The sequence below is a fragment of the Osmerus mordax genome, chromosome 16 (genome assembly GCF_038355195.1).
Source record: "Osmerus mordax isolate fOsmMor3 chromosome 16, fOsmMor3.pri, whole genome shotgun sequence".
NCBI lineage: Eukaryota > Metazoa > Chordata > Actinopteri > Osmeriformes > Osmeridae > Osmerus > Osmerus mordax.
In genome coordinates this window covers 7047091-7070778 of record NC_090065.1, presented here as the reverse complement: position 1 = coordinate 7070778, position 23688 = coordinate 7047091, and the positions used below count along the sequence as shown (strand labels likewise).

General features: G+C 47.1%; 1 protein-coding gene across 1 annotated transcript in view; it reads left to right on the top strand.

Annotated features, from left to right (window-relative positions):
* Positions 1–10979: 10979 nt before the first annotated feature.
* LOC136958866 (receptor-type tyrosine-protein phosphatase S-like) overlaps positions 10980–23688 on the top strand; it is a gene marked incomplete at its 5' end in the record, with an annotated part of 37937 nt that continues 25228 nt past the window's right edge. The window contains 5 exon segments of the mRNA XM_067252984.1: positions 10980–11121; positions 13902–14047; positions 14256–14397; positions 19816–20004; positions 23342–23452. Coding sequence (XP_067109085.1) covers positions 10980–11121; positions 13902–14047; positions 14256–14397; positions 19816–20004; positions 23342–23452 — 730 coding nt within the window.

Below are 23688 nucleotides of genomic sequence, written 5' to 3'. Positions count from 1 at the left end.
GCACGCTTTGAACTGGCTGTCTCATTATCCTTTGTTGAACTGTCAGGCTGCCTTTATGAGAGAAAGGGAAACAACCAGTTTGAAGACGACACTTACACCTCTTCCCTAACTGTAGTGTTGTCTGTACACCTAAGGACCTGATATGTGTTGTCTAGTAGCCTAATTCATCATCATCATTGTGTGGAGGGCCCGTCTAAAAGTGAGAGAGGGCATATATGTGTGTGTGTTTAAGTCGTCAGCGTTCAGGGCTGTGCTTGTGTTTGTGTGTGTGCTGTTTGAATATGCATATGAGCAGTGTATCTCGCACAGGGAACAGGAACCTCTGTTCTGCTGACAATGCCTGTGCTTTGCGTGTATGGGGTCGACAGAGGAGGTTGAGTAACGTTTCTTACTAAATGCTTTGTAATACACATTACAATTCCAGTTCAGTAATTTCTTACAATGTGAATCATTTCCAAGGACTTTTATTGTGTTTAGAAATGTTTGTTATTCAGAGGGTTGCAATACAATTACAGTGAGTTAAAGTAGGAAATATTCCTGTGTCTAACTTCGCAGTGACATTGTGAATCAAATCTGAGATCTAGAATGCCTACCTCAGCTTGACCTAGCTCCGTGTCAGCGGTCCAGCGCTATCTGATGATACAATTTTGGGTGATGAGGATACGGTTGCCATAGGAGATCTTGACTACATCACGTCATGGAGGGGAGGAGGGGAGAATATCGGTGTGTGTGAGGGAGGTAGAGAGAGGAAGCGAGATAGAGGGGGGAGGGAGAGAGGGCATTGAGGAGGAAGACAGGGAGTATCAATGACATCAACCAGCAGTATCTGAGGCCGTCTGACCGGCGATGGTCTCCCGACAAAAGGTCTGGGAGTAGCTGTCCTAACGCTGCAGAGAGGACAAGAGAACAGTCGAAGACGCCGGTGATGTGGGCATTCTCCACAATAAAGCCAAACCCCTGGTGTCAGAGAGGATTATAATCTGAGTCGTGTTTCTGACGAAGATGCCACATGCAGGTCCGTCCACACGAATTTACCCGACAATAAAAAGGACGGAGCACCCTCAAAGGTAGGCGTATAGTAAACATATTTCTGAGCAATTAAAAGTTGCTGGGTTTTGCAACCACGGTATTTAAATGTGAGAATAGAATAGGTATATTTGTTAGGCTATTCTTGTTTAAGTATGCTACCGCACCCTGGGCGTTATTTCACACCTCGACCGGTAGAAAAAGGTACCAACTGCGAAGAATACATTTCCTTGTAGTTTGTTTTATTTAGTTGTTGTCTACGTGTACAGTATATTTGCATATTTCCAAATGTCTGGCTGACCTGACTACGGATATGCACTCTGAGAAATAGATGTTGGCGACAGCAGCGCATCACTGAAACACCATCTCCCGCGTCCCCCAGCCAGCTAAACCCCGGGCCGACTGACTGAAGTGTCGCCTTTGTTTCCTATTTGCTTTGGTTTGGATGCCCCACGTTCTCTTCCCAGTCTATCATACATGCAACTCTCTTTTCTCTGTTTTCCCAGATGTCTCTCCTCATTAAAAAGCTTTAACGTGTTTCGTAACAGTTCTCTTACCATCATACATTTTGGCTGGCGATGACACCAGGTGGCCAGGCGGACGGCCTTGTTAAATTTCGGATCACTCATCAGGCAATTGAGTGACTGTCTAGCGCCTATTAAACACCTGGTCAATTGGTTTCCTTTGTTTACAATATGCAATATATCAATGCAATATGTTGATCTCCGAGTAGGACAGTTTAAGTACCACACAAGCACTAACGTGCATTTTTTTCTAGAATGCACATTAGGCCTAGTCTATAAATTGGGTACTGCATCAATAACCTGGTACAATGCCGTTGCTTGCTGGCACAGCCTAATCATGCACAATTTAACAGTGCCTGTTATTGGTCTGGACATGCAGACCGTTGCAGGCAGGCAGTTGTTACCTATTTTTGTCGTATCCAATAGGAGCATTTCTGTCGTTTTCATTCTCCACATAACACATTTCTTAAATCAGTTATTTATTCACTCCTTTATGCCCACACATTATTCAAATTGGAATTCAAATAATGGATCATGTATTTCTTCTTTTGTAGTCTAGCCTCCAAGTCTCGTGTGAATAAGGTTTTCTTTTTGTGATCGATGTTTCAATGATTCTTGGCCAGCAGTAAACTGTAATCTCCAATCTGTCTCCCTTGCTTCAGACTACCTACCTGCAACAGTCATTCAGCGTTTCTAGCAGGAAAAGTATTTCTTGCTTAAGGTTGTTTTTGCAAACTCTAAATATACCATGAGGTATTTTCCAACTAGTTTGAGTCTGGGCTGGTTGCCAAAGTAAAGCAAAAGGTGATTCTCTCTCTCTCTCTCTCTCTCTCTCTCTCTCTCTCTCTCTCTCTCTCTCTCTCTCTCTCTCTCTCTCTCTCTCTCTCTCTCTCTCTCTCTCTCTCTCTCTCTCTCTCTCTCTCTCTCTCTCTCTCTCTATACCTCTCTATACCTCTCTATACCTCTCTATACCTCTCTATCTCTATTCCTTTCTCTCTATACCTCTCTCCCTCTCTATACCTCTCTTTCTCTGCGTGTGTGCATTCCCTGATTATTAGTAACTGCAGATCTGCTGCAACGGCAGTATACTGTTTGTTCACTGTTGACATGAGTCAAAGGATTAATAAGAGGTTGTCATGCAGATTGATATATTCAGAGGACCTTCAGAATCTCTTTTTGCAGCTTTTACTTCTGTCCTGGTACTAGTCTAGTTGATATTATTGCCAAGTAGGTTGACCTTGCTCAAATCCAGCCAGAACTACAATCAACTATTGATGCTTCAGTGTGACCTGTCGTAATAGCAGCTTTAACCCTAAAGGGAGGCCAACTCCTGTTTGTGTGTATGTGTGTGCATGTGCATGAAAGCTGAACGATGGGCTGTGACTTGACTGATGCCCTTCTCCAGATGAATCAGAGATTGTGGTGTGTCAGCAGGGATGAATAATGCACACTCCTTCACTAACTCTCTTTTCTCACTCTCCTATCCTCCCTCTTCTTGTTCCTCCTCTCTCCTGCCTGCTCTTCCCAGAGAGGCAGAAATGCCACTTCTGACAACATCTTCACTCCTCTCCCCTCAGCCTTCCTGTCTCTTCCTCTCTGCTCTCAGCACACACTCAGAAACAGCCTTTTGCTGACTGCAGCTGCTCCTCTCCTCTGTCGCCATCCCTCCATCATCTCTCTTCCTCTTCTTTTCTCATCCTTCCTGGCTGAATGTGGTTTGTACAAGTAGACATGCCAGTGTGTCCTGTTGCAGGGGGAACAGCGAGAAAGGTTCTTATTGATTTTCTGGCGATGAGAGTAAAGAGTCTGTTTCCCATCATGTAGATTCCAAGGCGTTTATTGCCTTGAAAGGCTAAGCACTTTGAGCTGCAATTCTTGTATGAAGGGGTGCTATATAAATAAAGTCTTACTTACTTACTTACTTTCCCATGTCCAGTATATTCATGTGCTCTGTGGATAATGTGTTGTCTCACGGCTCATTGTTCGACTGAGAAGGAAGTCCAGTGGTTGAGTGAGTTTGACAGTTACATCCCTGACTGACACAAGCCATTAAGCATGGGTTAGGCTGAGTGACAAAATGGCTGACAAAAGAAAAGACTTAGGCTCATCACAACCAGACTGTGCAATCAACACAAGTTCCAGAACTGTCTTGAATATCCACTAGAACATTCTGTTCAAAAGCCCTTAATGCTCTATGTAGGAAAAGGGTTTTGAAACAAGGCAATTTTTATTATTACAAAGAAAATATTATTTTTAATCTCTATTTGCCTACAGTTGTGAAGCAAGCCTCCTGGATGGAGGTCAGCCAAATGAATCGCAGGAAATTCTGATCCTTTCTAATTTGGTTAGTAGGTAAGTCAGGCTACGGTATAGCTTGGGCATTGCTTTAGATTATTATTTTCCATTCAACAATTCCACCTATCTCTCTGTGGACCGGGTAAAGCTGGGTGGCTCTGGAAGCAGTGGCTATGGCTGCATCTTCATATCGTCATCCCTCACCACAGGGAGAGAGGGATCAGGAGGGATTGACGGTTGGGACTTTGCAGAAGAGGGAGTGTTCCAAGACGTGTGTGTCTCTCAAGTGTGTGTGTGTGTGTGTGTGTGTGCTCTGTGACAGACAGGTCAGAAGATAACTGTTGGGTTTCTGCATCATTACTCTGACTTTCAATTTCATTTACAACTTTATTGTCCCACATAGAAACACTAATTTGGCGTTACAAATCTAATCTCCATCCCAAAGCTTCAGTTTGTGATGGCTGGTTACCATCAGCACTGGTCACAATAGCTTCCTGAATTGACTAAAACAAATGCATCCATCACCATAGAATCCTGTCACTTTTCCTCAGTATCACATCATCCTGAAGTGGATTTTCACTTGATGAATTGACTATGAGTTTACTGTAATGTTAGGAAGAAATATGTGTATGTGTTTTGTGCTATGAATGCAGGGCACTATATTTAATTGTAATCCTACAATTATAAAGAGTATTAACAGCCTTATGTGTATTTTAGTCCTGAAGTCTATGTTGCTACAGTATCTGCAGGAAGCAAGGTGTTGCATGTGCCAGATATAATGAACTCCTGGGAGGGTGTGGGGGAGAGCACCATGTGGACCATCCATCCAGGTGATGCTGCCATGACAGTAGGTAGTTAGACCCTGGAGGGAGGCTTGGGTAAACAGAGACGTGCAACTCCAGATCAACTAATCAACACCATAGTAGTTTACATAGAAGGCGGATGGAAGGTAGAAAATTATGAAAATCTTAGCATGAACGATCATTAATCATAAACCAACCACTCTGCACTCTAAGAAAGGGAATAGATACTGTATGGTAACATGTTGTAGCAGATGTAATTCTAAACTTAAAAGTGCAAAAAATCTTCACTGTTAACAATTAATCCATCTTTCAATTCTTTCCACTTTGTGGAATCCTCCAATAGAAGAGCGCTGACATATTACAGAAATAGTGACAATACATTTAAGGACCACTTGTAGTTGTGAGTCCAATTATTGGCGGTTAGTAAGTACAGAATCAATGCTGATTACAGTGCACTCACTTTCTAGTGCTCCTCTAAGTCTCCTCTCCAAGCAGACATGACGGGGGCTAATGCAGCCGACCCCTGCCCCAGACACTCACAAGACTTGACTGGGCTATGAGCTTTTATTACTCTCTTCATAAAACCATTGCTGAAGGTATTCCTTCTTAAGTCACTTAAATTGAGATCCATGGAGGGTGATGATGAGGCCGATGAGGAGGAAGAGGAGGAGGAGGAAGATGATCCTCCGTTGTCAGGGAGCTTTCTGTCGGCTCCTGCAGAAGCGACCTAATTGGCTGTGGTGCGTGTCTCCTGGCAGCTTGTCTGGTCTCTGTTCCTCCAGCCTGATGGGCCTTTAATGCTTCATCTGCTTAGCAGCTGCAGAGCTCAGAGAGACACGTCAATATTAACAGGACTGTTACTCTAGTTATGGCCGGGTCGGTAACTAGCTAGCTCGATAAATAGATAAGTACTTGGTTAGATGCATTGAGGCAGGTCTAGAAGACACATTAGTTTAGCCATATGTGTACTACGTGTAGCTACACTTAACTCCAGTGTAATGAAATGGGTAACTTACACAGCCTTTGTAAGAATACCAAGACACAAACCTCCTATGTGAACCATTTACTGTATACCATAATACTGCAACTATTTTACTGTGCAAGTAGCTACTTTCTTCCCCATTCACATTTATATGATAAAACAGATTCCATCATATTGATTTTTAGATGGCTTTACCTATTTATTCACTGATTCATAGATGGAGGTCTCACATATGTATAGAAAAAATACCATACATCTTTACAGATCGTATAGCAAAATGCATGGTTAGAAGACTGGTGTGATGAAAGAACACCAGTTTCTAGAATGTTCTTGGCGGTCTTTTGGCCTATGGCCTGAATCTACATCTATCATTAAAATGATCAGAAATTCACGGTGGAGTCAGAGTTGCGGCGGGGCAGACATCTATGGACTGGTGTGCTATATGTGTTGTGGGTAGAGGTCTCTGACATGCACGCTGGGATATGCTAATTGGACAGTGAGCTGACAAGGACTCAGACATCATTCTGCGTAATGAGCCAGTGTACAGAAACATGGTGTGCTCCCAAGCAAGTGATAGCTACAATGAGAACGTTTGAAATGAGATTTTATTTTTTTTTTGGGGGGGGGGGGGGGGGGGGGGGGTTTAAAACTGTTAGTACTGGAAGATGTTTTCATCACATCAGTAGCTCAGTCTGTGGTGTGTAAACAAGCATGCGTGTGTGAGAGGACATACATGTTTTACAGACAGTACTGTATGCAAGCATGTAGCATAGTATTATTATAGTAGTTATGATAGTAGTTTGTTTTCATTGCAAGTAGGGTATTTAACACTTGCCTTTCTATTAATTCAGACAGTATCAGCTTTATCATAACAGCTTGAACAGAGTGATCAGAGCTTGGCCTAGCCCATTAACACCACACCGTAGCAAAGTCAAGTAACATCAGGCCACACATGCTGGATATATCATCTGTCATCCTAATGGCATTTTACATGTTGCCTACAATATACTCAACTAAACTACCATAGATTGACCTTAGCAGTGTAGAACACAGCTGGTCTTTAAGCACGTTCACTGTGTTTTATATCCTGTCAGATAATCCTTCTTTCTCTATGTAGAGTTATTTGTTTATATTACATTTACATTACATTTAGTCATTTAGCAGACGCTCTTATCCAGAGCGACTTACAGTAAGTACAGGGACATTCCCCAGAGGCAAGTAGGGTGAAGTGCCTTGCCCAAGGACACAACGTCATCTGGCACGGCCGGGAATCGAACTGGCAACCTTCTGATTACAAGCCCGCTTCCCTAACCGCTCTGCACCTGACTCCCGAACATATAAAACCAACCCTTACCATCTGTTAATTTGATTTGAGTCAGGATACAGTCCCACTCTTGGCTGACCTGGACACTTCTCCAGGACACATATGGATGTGAGCGTGGCCTAGCGTGACTAGTTTTCAGCTTCCACACCTTGTATTGATGAGGTCCCTGAGCTCCAGTCAGTGTGGTGGGCAGAGAAGGAGGTGTACTCCCGTCACAGTCACTGCCGGGACTTTTGGTTGCCGTGGTTCTGCGGAAAAGCAAGAGGTTGCCCAGGTGATGTGGGGATGGTCATCAAATGCATCAGATGCATAGCTGGCTGACCATGTTGGTGATTGTTGCTATGATGGTAAAAAGTGCTGGAAGGAAATGACATACTTTACACAAACACACCATACTGTTTTCCTGTTCAAGCCATTTTGTGCTTTTTGAAACCCCAGGGATGTGTGATCACTACCAGCTAGGCTTAAGCACCCGGGCTTCTGAGGTAACTTGTATTTCTGCCATGTCGGCCATATCCTCTCTGCGATTTGAGGAAGCCGTCCTGGGGAAGAGCTTAAAAACGAGTGAATGGGATAATCTCCAGATAGTTTTCCGGTTTAGAATGTTTGGACTTTTTTATATATATATATATATATATTTGAAGAATATCAGTCATGTTGTTAGATCTTTTCTCTGCTTCAGTCCTCTGAGCTGTGTGGCTGGTCAAGGAGTGTGTGTGTGTGTTAGAGAGAGAGAGAGAGAGAGAGAGAGAGAGAGAGAGAGAGAGAGAGAGAGAGAGAGAGAGGTGTAGCTGACAGCAACATGCAGACAGTTGTCCTGCTGCTAAAAATGTAAGGTGAGGTGGTGCAGCTCATGCCTCATCCTGTGGCTCTCTGCTCCCTGATTGTGTGTGTGAGTGTGTGTTTGGTAGGCAAAGAGAGAGTAATTGTCACTCCACGGTGCTTTGCCATCTGCTGTAAGTGTGTTCATGTGTGTGTGTGTCGGAGCGGGAATCTCTGCCAAAGGGTCCAGGGTCACAGAGACCGTGCTGCTGTCACAGGCACAATCTCTTCCTGTTCCTCTGCTCAGCGCCACAGGAAGTATCTGAAAATACACGCGTACCTTGTGTCAGACCTTACTTCAAATGTATTTTTTGAGAGATTGCAGGTGTATATGCTTATCGTCCGTGTGTCCATTTGCACGCACGTGCCAATCGAGTGTGTGAGGGTTTCTGTGCCAGCTTTGTGTATGAAGCACTGAGCTGCAGCTCTATCAGGTAAAATCATCAAAGAAACTACTTTTGGTTCCAGAAGCTGGAGCAAACACTATGCACAGCTACCTGGATCCAACACAGAGCACAGCTACCTGGATCCAACACAGAGCCTAATTGCCTTGTAAATGACACAACACTATATCCTAGCCACTCAGTCAGAATAAAACGCTTAATTAAGTGATACTATTGAAATGGGAGCCGTACAGGGTTGTGTATAACTTTCAGCTATTGAAGGGGGGTAAGAAACCGATCTTGTCTGTGTGCGAGCGCACTGGCTTGTTGTCATGGATGACAGGCCTTGTGAGACTACCTCAGCCCAGTTGTGGTGAGGGGCATGCTGGGTAAGAGGAGGAGGAGGTGAGGGTGAGAAAAACAAAACGTGTAATCCTCAAGGCCAGGCCAGAGTGGAACAGGGAGGAAAAGGGTTGCTTCTGTCGTTCATGGTGAACATGGAACCTCAAGCTGGTTTGTCATTTAACAAGTGGGTGTGAACGCTGGAAAAAAAGCAAATTCGACAATCTGTTACTGTACTGGGTGTGTGCATCTGTGTGTGGACCTTTATGTTTGCGTAAGCGGTGAGGTCTCACCATATCTTCCTTGTGTGTTGACAGGTACACTGGATGAGAAGCCGGAGGACCAGCGACAGCACATATGATGTCTAGAACAGGGCTGTAGACCTACACAGAGGTAATGATGTCCAGAACAGGGCTGTAGACCCTACACAGAGGTATGGATCCTCTCCTCCCTTTTCCTGCTGACCTCTTTGCTCGAGGCGAGCTGCTCTTGATGTCAGTGGCCCACCGACACAAAGGCTTACAGCCAGCACTCCACAGCTGTTGAACACACACACACGCACAGTACCATCAATCAGACTAACAGCTGGCCCAGTAGTTCAACAGTTGTAAAAGCCTGTAAAACCTCCTGGTGCCCTGACCCTCACCCTGCTGACTGACTGACTGACTGACTGACTGGATGACTGACTGGCTGACTGGTACGCCACATTAGATTAGCCCCTGTGCCCTGGCAGGAGTCCAACATGACCTCTGACCCCGCTCCTTGCGTGTGGGCTGGAGCTTCCAGTGGCAGAGGCCTCAGGCTGCAGGCGTGGTTCTCCCGCAGGAGGTTCCACCGTCCCACTGTTCCTGTCTATCAGGAGAGGCTAAGAGGAAGACTGCCGGAGAACGAGGTTCCAGCTCCAAGCGTCAGGCCCTGAGTGGAGGGGACAGACTGACCTGTGTTTGCCATGCCTTATCTCTCTATGCATCATCCTTATTTGATTCTCGGGTTGATAATTGAGTTCCTTTGAGAGGAGGATTTACTTTACTCCCTGTGATGGCACTTGAATGAGATCTGATCTGTTTTCTGTTATCGTGTTATTCAATTGAAAATCTCCATCAATTGAATTCTCCTAAAGCTTCTGTATCATGACAGCACTTAGAGCCACGCTAGATGAGGTAGAGGTGAAGCGATGCTTAATGTAACCTATATCAGATAGAAAGATAAGTTTTTAGAGGGTTTATTTTTAGATATAAAACTGAGGGTTAGGGTTAGAGAGCCAGACACTGATTTGTTTGAGCACATCATTAGTTTGATAAGAGGTTTGATAATACCACACATTATTACTCGGGAACTCGGAATGACATGTCTCTGTATTGGGTAACAATATTCAGCTCTAATCAACGTGATGAAGTGAGGATTGTGTGTGTGTGTGTGTGTGCGCGTCCATGTGTCTCTGTGTGTCTGTGTTGGAATTTGAAAGGATGAGAAATGTGTGTATGACATATTGAGCAGGTTAACAAAGGCCCCTGTCTTCCGTGGCCCCACACCTGCATGCTGGCACACAGGGGGGGAGCGGGAGGGGGGACGGGGGTGCGGCGCTGGTCGATAGGGCTGAAGAGTTATTGACTCCTGGACGGGGAGCTTCTGCTCAGCTCGCTGTGTTCTGCGGGGCCTGTCAGAGCTGAGTTATGCTTCGAGGATCAAGTGTGTGTGCCTGTGTATCGGTGAGTGCGTGTTTGCGTGTGTGTGTGTCTGTGCCCGTGTGTGTGTGATTCCCTAAATCTGGCTGGGGATTAACGCAAAGGGAGAAGTGGTTATAGAGGGGCTTCTGATACATTTGCTGATATTGAATTGGGGCTACAATTCCCCCTTCACTCATGAGCTTCAAACCTCTTTGTTTAAGTGTTTCACTTTACTGTTTCACGTTATGGATTGAACTCACACATCTCGGATGGTATGAACAGCAACACCAGCGGAAATATCGGGGAGCTGATCCGTGCAGAGCTGAAATGTCCCCATAGTTCACAGCAGCCAGCGTTAGATGCTAATCCCAAATCAAAAATGTGCCAGACAAATCAGAGCACCTAATCCTGTATTAACAGAAATGTGCGTGTTAATGTCCTCACAGGGATAGATATTTTCATCTGCTGACACATATTACATATATATATATATATCCTGGTGTGGGTATAGATCAGTGGTAGAGTATTTGTCTGCAGATTTAGCGGTTGCAGGTTCCCCTCCCACCCACACCCCCACACTGTACGCTACTTTGGTTAAAAGCGAATGAATACTACAGTATACACACACAACACAAAACGTGTTGTTCATGCTGACTAATTTCATAGAAATTAGTGTTCAAATGACGGAAAGAAGGTTGTGGGATGTGATATTAAAATAAATGTGTTTGTTTCGATGTCCTCAGAGTTTCAAGCCCTGTAAAGAAAAGCTCCACCCAACCGCCATCATCACCTTCAAAGACGACGGTAGCACCATGTCTCCACCCAGGCCCGTGGAGTCTTTGCCCAGTCCAAAAGGCTCTTCCCTGGGTACGGCCTCAGCTTCTCCCCCTCCTGTGGACTGCTGCTGGTGCTCCTGCTAACAAGCACCCTGAGCCAAGTCTGTGAGGCCTTAGGTAAGGAAATGACTTGACTCACCAGCTACAGCATGAGTGACTGACAACGTGTCAGGCAGTCTCTCTCTTTCTCGTTATTCTTTCTTTCCTTCTCTCTCTCTCTCTCTCTCTCTCTCTCTCTCTCTCTCTCTCCTCTCTCTCTCTCTCTCTCTCTCTCTCTCTCTCTCTCTCTCCTCTCCCTCTCTTTCTTTTTGGTCTATCTCTCTCTTTCTCTGTCTGTCAGCTGACTGACAGCTGTAACAAGTAGTGTCGGTCAGCGATGGTCGGTGGGTGCTGCCTCAGTCTTGGTGTGGGGGGTTTAAATGTGCCTTCATGTGTGTGTGTGTGTGTGTGTGTGTGTGTGTGTGTGTGTGTGCATGTGTGTGAGTGTGACTTTGTGCCTGTGTGTTAGTAATGGACGGTGATGAGCACTGAGAAGGCGTCAGCACGTACTCCATCACGAGCTTGATTAGGTCTCCAAATGTCTCCTGTCCTCCTGACAGTGGAGGAGCGGGCAGCTGCGGAGACAGGAGCAGAGCACGCCAAGCACATTTCAATTAGATGCTGCCGCCCTTCAAACACAACCAGGGGACTGACATTAACCAATGAAAGAAGATCTATTTAGAGCATCTCGTTTTGTGCACAGTCCGGTCTAAATGTGACCTGGGTTGCTTTTGATGTAGGGTGTTCATAGATCTGATGGGATGTAATAGGCCCAAGACATGGCTAGTTATCTCAGAGCCGGTGAGAAGGCGAGAAGCTCTGCGTGGTCATGCAGCTTCACAGAGGTTGTTTCCTTTGAGAAGAACAGGAGAAGGTGAGGATTATGGTATCATGAACACCCACCAGATCACCACTGATGTCTACATCAACACCTATTGAACACACACAAACACAGTATCTAAGCACTCCTGTGCTTCAGGGTTAATGGATGGTCATAGCCTGCCTGCGGGTGTTTCATTAGTGAAGCCCAGAGCTGATATTGCAGCCCGTCATTAAAGCTATATCTGGTAGCAGGAGAGAGACACCTGCTCTTAAAGGGACAGACCTATTATTACACTTATGGAATTCTATAAGTTTTTTTGTTTTTTTTACAAGGTAGGTCAGGGGTTTGGTTCTTTTATATTGTAAAGCAAGGTTACATAATTGGTGTTCAAATCTTTCATATTTGGTTTAGAACTGGATGACAGAGATAGCATTCAAGTAGAGCAGTCACTGCGCTCCATTCATGTTTGATCTGAAACCGATCTACTTCACACAGAACACCTAGCAGAAATGACAATTTCTCGCCTGCTGTTGGTATTATCTAAGGTTTGTGTTGAAGCACTTTGGCGCAGCTCATAGGTGGTCTGTGTGGGACTGTTAGCCAGTGAAGTGTGAAGTTTGTCGAGGAGAGAAAGGGCTTTCAGTTTGTCATTGAATTTTGGGTGCTACTGTGATTATAATTTTTTTTACGCCTGCCTGCCTGCTTGTCCAGAGTAGACGTGATTCAACTCAGCAGGACCTCACCCTGAGAGAGAGAGAGAGAGAGAGAGAGAGAGAGAGGAGAGAGAGAGAGAGAGAGAGAGAGAGAGAGAGAGAGATGAGAGAGAGAGAGAGAGAGAGAGAGAATGAGAGAGAGTGGGAGGAGAGAGGAAAGGGAGGCAGCCAGGTTGCTATGGTGAGGGTCAGGCTGACTTCACCCTGATGGATGGAAGCGATTCCGCCACTGAGGAGGAGTTAAGCCGGCTACCATGGCAACAGGCACAGACGCAGAGTGAGAGAACTTTGGCCAGGGAGAGGAAGATTCTAATGAAGAGGTGGGCGGGAGGGAGGGGGGGCAGGGAGGAAGGGAGGGCCGTGAAGGGAGGGAGGGGGAAGGTGGAGGGAGGGAGGGGTGGGGGGTGAAGGAAGGGAGGTGGAAGGTGGATGGAGGGAGGGTGGTGGTGGAGTGGAGTTTGAGGAATGGAGGGAGGGAGAGGGAGTGAACGAAGGAAGAGAACAATAGAGAGCAGGGGAGGGGAGACGGAGAGAATGAGAGAGATGAGTTGAGATGAGATATGAAATAGTTTGATAGATTAGATGCTGCCCCTTTGTGGAATGTACAGACCTGTGTCTGAAATTGATTTTCGCTGAACTATTAGTGGTAATAACTGACAGTGGGAAACAACAGACCTACAGTACCAGGAACAGAGATTACATATGTGGTACATTTGATCAGAGACACACACAAATAATATTCACCTTCTATAACAGGATTAGTTCTCCACACACTTCTTTTATAATGTATTGGCGCAGCAGCAGCAAATGGCAGAGATATTCATACATGTGTATTTACAGCAATGATCTCCTCTGAGTTTCCAGCCAATACCTCCTTTACTCTTGTAACACTCATGTGTCACGACAATCTGTGCTGCGTGCTATAGAAGTGCTCTCATCTGAAGATGCTCGCAAACATCTGTTATTAATAGCAGACAGGAAGACCTTCACATCGTCCTCTGGTTGGTAGCCAAGGCCAGCCACCGTGTGTCACCCACAGCTCTCCAACCATTCTGATGGGTTAGTTGTCTGGCAGGGTAGGATCCTTTTAGAAACCAAGGTTATGAGTTCCAGTACTTTCAGGTGGTATTCTCTTTATTTACTGACTGCTGACTGGCTGCCGTTCTCACTTATCTTTCTCTCATCTCTTTCTTTCTCTCTCTCTCTCTCTCTCTCTCTCTCTCTCTCTCTCTCTCTCTCTCTCTCTCTCTCTCTCTCTCTCTCTCTCTCTCTCTCTCTCTCTCTACCTCTCACTCACTCACTCTCACACACCACCACCACAGCCCCTCCTAAGTTTACCAAGATCCCCGGGGACCAGATTGGCGTGTCAGGGGGCGTGGCGTCATTCGTGTGCCAGGCGTCAGGTGACCCAAAGCCCATGGTCAACTGGAACAAGAAGGGCAAAAAGGTCAACTCCCAGCGCATAGAGGTGGGTGTACGTCAGACTGGTGTCACGTGTCACATAAACCTAGGAAACAGGTTTTAAATATTCATTTGCAATGAATAAAAGATACATAGTGTTACTGTTATTCTTGTGTATTACTATTAGTAATGATCAGTATTATAGAGGTCTTCGGTCTGTTTGATCCTGCTGTGAGCGTGTCCTGTGTTCCCCCTGCTGCCCCGGTGGATGACAGACTATTGAGTTTGACGAGGGTGCGGGCGCCGTGCTGAGGATCCAGCCCCTGCGCGCCCCCAGGGACGAGAACGTCTACGAGTGTGTGGCACGCAACAGTGAGGGAGAAGAGGCCGTGACGGCCAAGCTGGCCATCATTAGAGGTGAGAGAGGTTCTACTCTGTGTGTGTGTGTGTGACGTGTGTGCGCGTGCGGGCACGTGTGTGTGTGTACAATGTGTGTGTGTGTACAATGTGTGTGTTTTGTATGTGTTCCCCGACATCTCTCTCCTTTGGTCCCGATGATGTCAAGTGCAGACGTGACAAAACCACACAGCAGTCTTCCCCTGCAGTCTACAGTAACCTGTTCCAACAGTAACCTGTTCTTTTTCTGCCTGCTGCATTCAGGGCCAGTTAGCGTGCCAGCTAACAGCGTTTTAGCCTCCAGCTCCTCTTTCAGAATCTGTGCTCTTGCTGGCCAGACCGAGAGAGTGTTAATCTAATGTAGCCAGCCTCCTCAGTGCTAAACTAATCTAATGTAGCTGCCTTGGCCAATGCTTGCTGACTGTTAGCATTGCAGATTGTGGCTGGGAGCTTGGGAGCTGTGGGCCCCAGCCCTGTACAGGACAGAGGGATGGAGAGGGGTGGCTGGCCCGGTCATCTCTACATGGGGAGGCAACGGATTAAGCTGGAGCTTGGCAGGAGACTTATTTCTGCAAGGGATGGAGGGATGAAAAGGAAAATTGAACGAAAAGGAAAGAAGATGGCAAGAGGCAAGAGACAGGGGTTTGGAGGGTCGAACTGAGAGAGGGGGAATATAAGTCGGGGATGGAGAGAGAGATGAAACAAGCACAAGTGGTACAGAGGAGGAGGTGGAATAGACGGCAGGAGAAGTGGTAGATTTGGCGGATTTATATGTTGAGCAGAAGGCTGGTAGCCTGGGGAAGAGTCTCCTGTCCATCTGTTCATGGTCCCGTCACACACACACAAACACATGCACGCACAGCCCAATTTCCACTCTCCTGGTCTACAGGACATTACCACTTAGATTCTAGCCCTTTAGGGTGGAATCCTGCTATAACAGAGCATACGAGTCATCCTCTCCATAGATGTTGCACATGCACCGGATGTGAGCTTCTCAAGGCAGCAGGATGCAGAAACAGGGCTAGGTAAGTGGTTGGAGGTGGGTGTCATTATGGCTGCAAACAAAGCTGTCTTTAGTGGCCAGGTAACCCTCTCTATCTACATACTTACTAGGCTTACCTCGGTATTCAAACACATTTCCCTCACCTTCTACCTTTCAGTTTGTTGTTTTCAACTCTCTTCCTCCCCTTCCTTCCTCCCTATCTCCCCTCCTTCTTCCCTTCTTCTTCCCTCCTTCCCTGCGACTAGCCTGAAACTACAGTTTACCCTGCTCTCCATCCTTTCTACTGCCCCCCCGGTGGGCTCCTCTCTTCATCTCCTCCTCCCCCTCCAAACTCTCCATTCCTGTTCTTTTTCGAAACACTCCTTCTGTTTCTATCTTTTACAAACTCTTTGTTTCTCTTTGTCCCCCCATTCCCTTTCTCTCGCTCTCTCTCTTGTCTCTCTCTCTCTCTCTCTCTCTCTCTCTCTCTCTCTCTCTCTCTCTCTCTCTCTCACTCCCTCTCTCTGGAATCACTCTGCCTTAAGGGATGGTAATATCTGCAGCTCTCCGTGTTTCAAACCTCCAGTGGGCGAGAGATTTCATCACTGCAGTAACATGAGTGCATGTGTTATCTTGTGTGTGAGCGTGTGTGTTTGTGTGCGTGTTGTGTTGTGTATAGTAATCCTGATTATACCAACACCTCCTAGTGCCCTATTTTAGGAGATGGAGGTAGACAGACATATAGAGAGAGAGTGAGACAGACAGGAAGAGGGAGAGAGAGACAGAAAGAGAGAGACTGAACGATAAACAAAGACATTGACAAGGGAGGGAAGAATGTTTTCCCACCACAGCAGATATCAACTCTTTTCTGCACAGCAGGCCACATGCCTGATTCCCCTCGGTGTCTGCCTTGGCAGCGCTCAACCACTGGGAACCTCAGAGGCCATCCTGAGAGGATTAGAGTCCAGACCAGTATGGCAGGAAGGGGGGCAGAGCGTCGTGTTCCATGGTGGGATTAGTTATCGGGAGAACATTTAGCAGTGCTTCATATCTGGTCTGTGTGCTTGTGTGTCTGTGTGTGTGTTGAGCCTGCAGTCGTGGGGGTCTTGTCAAGGCCTGAGTTGAGCCTTTGGGGGGTGGGGGGCTAAATGGGGACCAGCCATATATGGGTCTAGAGGATGAAAGTGGGGGTGAGAATCAGGGGGTGGTCTGTGGCACTAAGTCTGTGAGAGCATCGGACTGTAATCCATCATTATACATTTCTATTAACATATAAAGTGTCTCCTTGAAACTATCTGGCGACCAAGGACATCTGTCACAATCAGTGGCTCACCTAGATTGTTTTTTATACTGGTCCCATAGACATATCTTCAATGAAAACTGACTCAAACCAATTTGAGATGACTGTAATGGAACTCATCTAGTCCAGGTGGTAGACCAGCCCCCATCAGGATAACAGTTGTAGGTGATAACACAGAATAGCAATCTCCCTCGGTGTCTGTGGCAAGGACAAGAACATAAGCTCCGGTTATTTCGGGTGAAAACGAGATGTAGGCGTGTGTTCTCATCCATGAGTGTGTGTCTGTGTGAGAAAGTGAACAAAAAACATTTTGTGTTTGTTTGTTTGTGTGTTTGCTGTCATGTATTTGTTTGTGCTTGTGTATGTGCGGTAATTGAATGTTTGCCTGGATGCGGTTGGCTAACCATGATGGTGTCGGCTCCAGGCCTGACTGTCCCTCTCCAAACACAAGCAGGCGAGGATTACAGGCTCTAGCCTCCAGACTCGCACAACCCCAGGGAAAAAACATTGTTGGTCCTCTCCAACTGTCCCTGAAAAACTGTTGGCCCTTTTTTAAATCTCAGACACACACAAATAGACAGTGTACACATGCAGTTGTCTATCTAAATTGATCTATTTATCGTCTGTCTATCCTATCTATCTATCTATCTATCTGTATTTCTCTCTCACTCTCTCTCTCACTCACTCACTCTCTATCTATCTGTCATTTATCTATCTATCTATCTATCCACATGTATGCCTGCCTGCCTGCTTGCCTATCCATCCATCCTTTCATCCATCCCTCCATTAATCCATCTTTTCAACCATTTGGTTTAAGGACCCTCATCTTGAATACATCATGTATGATGCCACTGCTTCATCACCCATCTAGATGGATGACCTGACAGGAATACATCCTCCCTGCCCCACACCCCCGCACACTGATACATCCTCCCTGCCCCACACCCCCGCACACTGATACATCCTCCCTGCCCCACACCCCCGCACACTGATACATCCTCCCTGCCCCACACCCCCGCACACTGATACATCCTCCCTGCCCCACACCCCCGCACACTGATACATCCTCCCTGCCCCACACCACCGCACACTGCTGCAGCCTAATTAAGATCCAGGCAGTCTATGTATCTGGGGCCGCAGGGTGATAAAAAGCCCATCTGAACCCTCTCTCGGGGGGGACGGGGAGCAGATGTATGCCTTGCATATTCTTCTCCTCAGGGGGCTAGTCTTCTGACCTGCCCATCGATCCCCCTCTCTCTCCCTCCCCATCCTTTCTTTCCCTCTCCTCCCCTGTCAATGGCTGGACCACCGCCGTCCATTCAGCCGGGTCATTAGCATTGATCCCGGGGAGTTGGGGGTGAGGAGGCCTGCTCCCCGTGCCCAGGAGATGAGTGTCCTCCGGACAGCTGGGAGGGATGTGGTCTGAGCTCCTGCTAGGCTGTTGTCACAGCCTCTGGCCCGGTGACTCTCCTTGACTTTGTTCTTCCCTTCGTTGTTTCTCTCCTTTTCTACTTTCTCTCCCCTTCTCCTCTCCTCTCCTCTCCTCACCACTCCTCGCCTCGCTCAACGAACCAATCTGTTAACCATTTTTTTTTTTTAAGCGAGAGAGAGAGAAAGAGTGAAAGAGACAGACAGAGAGATAGAGAAAGAGAGATCAAGTGTCCAAGTGCTGTGTGCTCACCCTGCTACAGGACTGACAGGGCATATGGCTCTGTCTATCACAGGGACAGAGTGCAGGAGGAAAGAGAGATAACAGCTCAGACAGCTGAGAGGCTTTTAAATCCCAGGTTATGGGTTCGCCTGGGTCTTTGATGAGTGTACAATATTAGGGATGTGTGCCTGTCTGGGTGAGTGTGTTTGTGTTTGGGGTTTGGAGACAGGTGGCTCTTGCGTTGTTGTGCATGACAGGACAGAGGCCATTAGGCAGAAAAATGGTTGTCATCGTGATTGCTTCTTCTCTGTAGGAAGGGAAATGAAAATTATACCATAGGTATCCAGGTAGGGGAGATGTGTGTGTGTGTGTGTGTGTGTGTCAGCCTGCCAAAAGGTGTCAGGTGGAAGGGAGGCAGGGGGGAGGGGGGTTGTGGAGGAAGGGGGGCTGATGAATGCATGATTAGATTTCTGGCCATCTGGACTGCATTCAGAAAGAGCTTGTAAAAGTGTCTGTGTGTTTGTGTGTGTCGCTGTGTGTGCGTTTGTGTCTTTACACACACACAATAACCTCAACTCCATCCGATACGTTCCCCCGCATACGTCGCACACGCATGTGCGAGCGCACGAGCGCACGCACACACACACGTGCACACACACAGACATGCCCACAGTACGCCCCTCTCCCAGATCGTCCGTCTAATCGTTGGTACACTTTAACAATTACTGTTAACAACTGCTTATTACCCCCTGTGCCCTGCCCCTCCCCTGCAAGGAACCCCTTAATTGGTGCTGCTGTTTCTGAGCAGCTCTCTGCATAGTTATTAGTGGAATAATGATTCTACACAGCAACACACAGCAATACACAGCAACGCCATGGGGGGTTGCAGGGCCTCACCTCCCCTTTACCTGCAGGTGTTCCACTGGGGGCCAGATAATGGCTGGTTCTCCTGCAGAGATTACTGACTTTACACACAAGCCCTCATTGATGTTCTCTCCATCACCATGCTAGTCTGCAGTGACTAGACTGTAATCCTCATCTAAATCAATGACGCAGCAAACGAGTGTCTGTTGACAGCATCAGTCATTCACGGGGACCTCTCAGGAATGAGCGTTGGGTTCAGATCCCCCAGTGTTCTGCATCTCGCTCATGTCAGCTGCCAGACAGACCCTGAGTGGCAGATCAGTGTGTTGGCCCACATGGCTAACTAATCTGATGGATCTGGTCCAGACTGATCAGATCCAACACACAGCTTTGATGAAGAGGGGATTGACGGGAGCTGGGTGATTGGCATTCAGTTCGCCGCCTGTGCTCTCCAGATGTTGTGGGTGCGCCGCCGAGGTTTGTCGTGAACACTAACTAGCTCTGTGATTTCCCCCCTAACCCCCTGTCACTGACACAGGGCACAGGATACATTTACACTAACCTAACACTTGGGCATCAAATAGCTCTCTTAATGACATCATCCCTCCCTCTCCCTCCCTCTCTATCCCCTTCTCCCCACAGAAGACCTGTTGCCGTTTGGTTTCCCCACCATAGACATGGGTCCTCAGCTGAAGGTGGTGGAGAGGACTCGTACAGCCACCATGCTGTGTGCGGCCGGCGGTCTCCCCGACCCAGAGATCTCCTGGTTCAAAGACTTCCTGCCTGTGGAGCCAGGCAGCAGCAAGGGACGCATCAAGCAGCTCCGCTCAGGTGAGACCAAGATGGAGGGAGAGCGGAGGAGGAAGAGGAAGATAGCTGTGGGAGGGAGAAGAGGGACAATAGAAAAAGAAGGGCTGGAGGAAGAGAGTGGGAGATGAGAGAGAAGGTTTATGTGTGTGTGTGTGTGTGTGTGGTTCAGTTCCACCTGGCTGCTATTGTCGCTTGGTCTCTGCACTGTGTTCACTTAGTGCGGGTGACCATTCTGTCTGATCACGTTCAGGGCCTTAACATTTAGCATATCTTCAAGATCCCAAAATGCACTGAGATTAAACATGTGGCACATCCCACAAGTCCACAACCCCCCCCCCCCCCCCCCCCTCCCCCCATCCCTGTCAGGAGCAAAATATCGGTAAGCAAAGCAGATCAGTGCTTCCAATTTTTTTTTTTTCAAGGAAATATTTTTCTTTTTTCCTCTATCATTGCAATCAGAATCTCCCTCTACCTCCGTCTAGCATTTCTAAACAAAACTCCTGTTTTGTTTCCCCCCATCTGTCTCTCTCTCTCTTCTGTCCAGCAGCTTTTGGTAAGTATGTCTTCACCAGCCTGGCCACGCACAGACCCACTATGACCCCATCAGCACCGTGCAGCGTTTCCCAAACGGTGGATCGCTGCCAGTTCCTCTTTTCCTGCCGTCAGAGTCTCTGTTTTGGCTCCATTCCTTGGATTTGGGTTATTTTGTTGGGCCGCGAGAGCGTTTTGGAAGCCTCATTTGAATTCTGGAGGCGAATCATTTTGAGAACCATTGCGTTCAAAAGTTATCCTTCGAAAAACCCTTGTCTGCAACCCTGCCCCCATTCCATCTCGTGGACCTTCTTCACTTGTCCAGTAGACACACACACACACACATATGCACGGAGCAATAGAAACACACACACATGCACAGAGACATAAACACTCCCATGTGCACACACACTTGCACATCTTCAGTTCCCTGTGGCTTGAGCATATGGTTCAGGGCCGTGTCAAAGGTTTCCAGACGTCTCCAGAGCTCAGAGGGGGACTCTATTATCCATACAGTACCATCTGCTGTGGGATCACAGATATGCCAACCCATTCATCTGGAAGGCACTCCAAATGTAGTGTCTGGAGTTGGGACCTACACAACATATAGCAATGGACTTTACAGGGATAAAAATGAGAAATTAGGAATATTGACTTGTGACTAGAATCCAGTCCATAATCCAGTCCCTACCTTCACTTACCCACAAAGCCCCTGTGGATGCATCCAAATAGTTCCTTCCCTTTCCTCCCATCATTATCCTACACCGATTTGTCTCCTTGTCTCATTTCCTTCTGTCACTCTGCCATGAAAGAGTAGGCCGAGTTGCTGAGACCTGTCTTGTTTTTGAAGATGGCTGCAGTTGAAGAAAAGGAGAGGTAGAAAGGGGGGGGGGGATCTGCTTGACCTAGATGTTGCCATTAGGTGTCAGGTTTCTATGGTTACGTGTCACATGATGAGCAGACACTGACACAGACACCGTCCCTATCAGCTTACTGAGGTCACTTCCCACGTGCGTCGTCCAATCAGATGCTGAGCTTGTCAGAAGCTCATTGATTCACTAATAACGTATTCTCTCTCTCTCTCCGTTTGTTCCTCTTTCGCTCTCTCTCTCTCTTCTCTCTCTCTTTCTCACTTTCTTTCAAATGTGTACCCTATATTTCCTTGTCAGAAGTAGCAGTTGTTTGTTTGTTTGCTAGTGTAAGACCTCATGTGTCCTTGCATTGCAAGCTTTCACCTGTTCAGCTTCCCCCCCACACCCCCCCCACACACTTTTGCTCACTCTTCTAAAGCCGTGGTTGTTGCACAGATAATTTATTCCTGTTGGGAGCCTATTCCTGCTCTGTACCATAGGGACGAGAGAGACAGAGAGAGAGGGGGGTGGGGTGGAGAGAGGGAGGAGAGGGAGGAGAGGGAAGGGGGGTGGGAGAGCTGTCTTGCTTGCCTTTCATGTATCTGTAGACGAGAGAAGCAAAGACATGTCAGCTGCAGCTAGCAGAGCGTAAAGAGTCAGCTCAATAGGCTTCACACACACACACACACACACTTCCGCTCCTTAATAAGACAAACTTTCTCTCCCCCGAGCTTGCAGTTTGTTTCCATAACTTTAACTTCTCTAGATCAGTGGTTGACTTGTCTTGAAAATGGCACTCAGACACACACCCACACACTCTCACACACATAAATACACGCACACACATACACACAGAAAAAACAAATGAGGTGAACCACTGGTCTCAGACAATTTCCTCTTCAGGTGTAGCTTTTCTGCCTGCTTGTCTGTCTGTCTATCCATCTGTCTGTCTGTCCATCTATCCATATGTCTGCCCGTCTGTCTGCCCGTCAGTCTGTGTGTCTGTACGTCCATATGTCTTTCTATCTGTATGCCGTCTTGTCTGTATGTATTGTTACATATCAATATGTGTTTCAAAGAGGTGGCTTCATGGTCTTCCCTTCAGTGTTTGTGTGAGTGTGTGTGTGTTGTGAATGTGTTTGTAATGTGTGTGCTGCTCTGCTTCAGTGACTCAGACCCCAGATCTGTGTTGTCACCCTCTCTCTTTATACAGATATTCAGCCTTATGGAGGGGAAATCTCAACCCTGTCTAACACGCACTCTTTTTTTGTCAGTCACAGTGCACCCCCCTAAGCCCATATGAGTTGCAGACCAGCTGTTTGTATGTGTGTGTGTGTGTGTGTGTACTGTATGTCTGTCACACTGCTCTAAGCCTTTATGTGTGAGCATGTTTGTGTATGTGTGTTGCTGTCTTGTGTTATTCTCCCTGCTGTGTGTTATCGCTTGTAATCCCAGCTTTTGTGCTCTAGTTCCACTTCAGGCTCTAAGTCAAACAGGCTGCCTGTACTACTATGGGCTGTGTGTCACACTGGATGCTCCAGGACAAGCACATCAGGGCACAGTCACTGATATGCAGCTGAGACTTGCTATAAGAGGCTTGCTTTACAAATAGAGCACAATAAAGGAGGGAGAAAGGAAGGGAGGAAGGGAGGGAGGAAGGGGGGAGGGAGGATGTGAGGTCAGGGTCTGACTCCAGGCAAGCTCCTACAGAGGTCCTGACTAGTGGCATTCTTTGTGAAGACTGTATGTGTTACTAACCCCATGCTGTTTCTCTGTCCCATTCTCTCTCTCTCTCTCTCTCTCTCTCTCTCTCTCTCTCTCTCTCTCTCTCTCTCTCTCTCTCTCTCTCTCTCTCTCTCTCTCTCTCTCTCTCTCTCTCTCTCTCTCCCTCTCCCTCTCCCTCTCTCTCTCTCTCTCTCGCTCTCTCTGTCTGTCTCTGTCTCTGCCTCTGTCTCTCTCTCTCCTTCCTCTCATAGGAGCATTGCAGATTGAGAACAGTGATAACTCGGACCAGGGGAAGTATGAGTGCGTGGCCACTAACTCTCAGGGTGTCCGCTACTCTTCCCCAGCCAACCTGTATGTGCGAGGTAGGAATGTACACACAGGCACACACAACCACACATACACACACACACACACACCCAAAGAAAAGTATACACTGTAAGTTGTGATGAAGCTACTTGTGGGACACCCACCACCACAAGCCATATCTACTGACTCAATGATGACAGACAATATCCCGGGCACATACACTGATTACCTGGAGACATCATAGCCTTAATGGCTGCCCCTTGGTGGAGAGAAGTGGGGTGGGATCTGAATT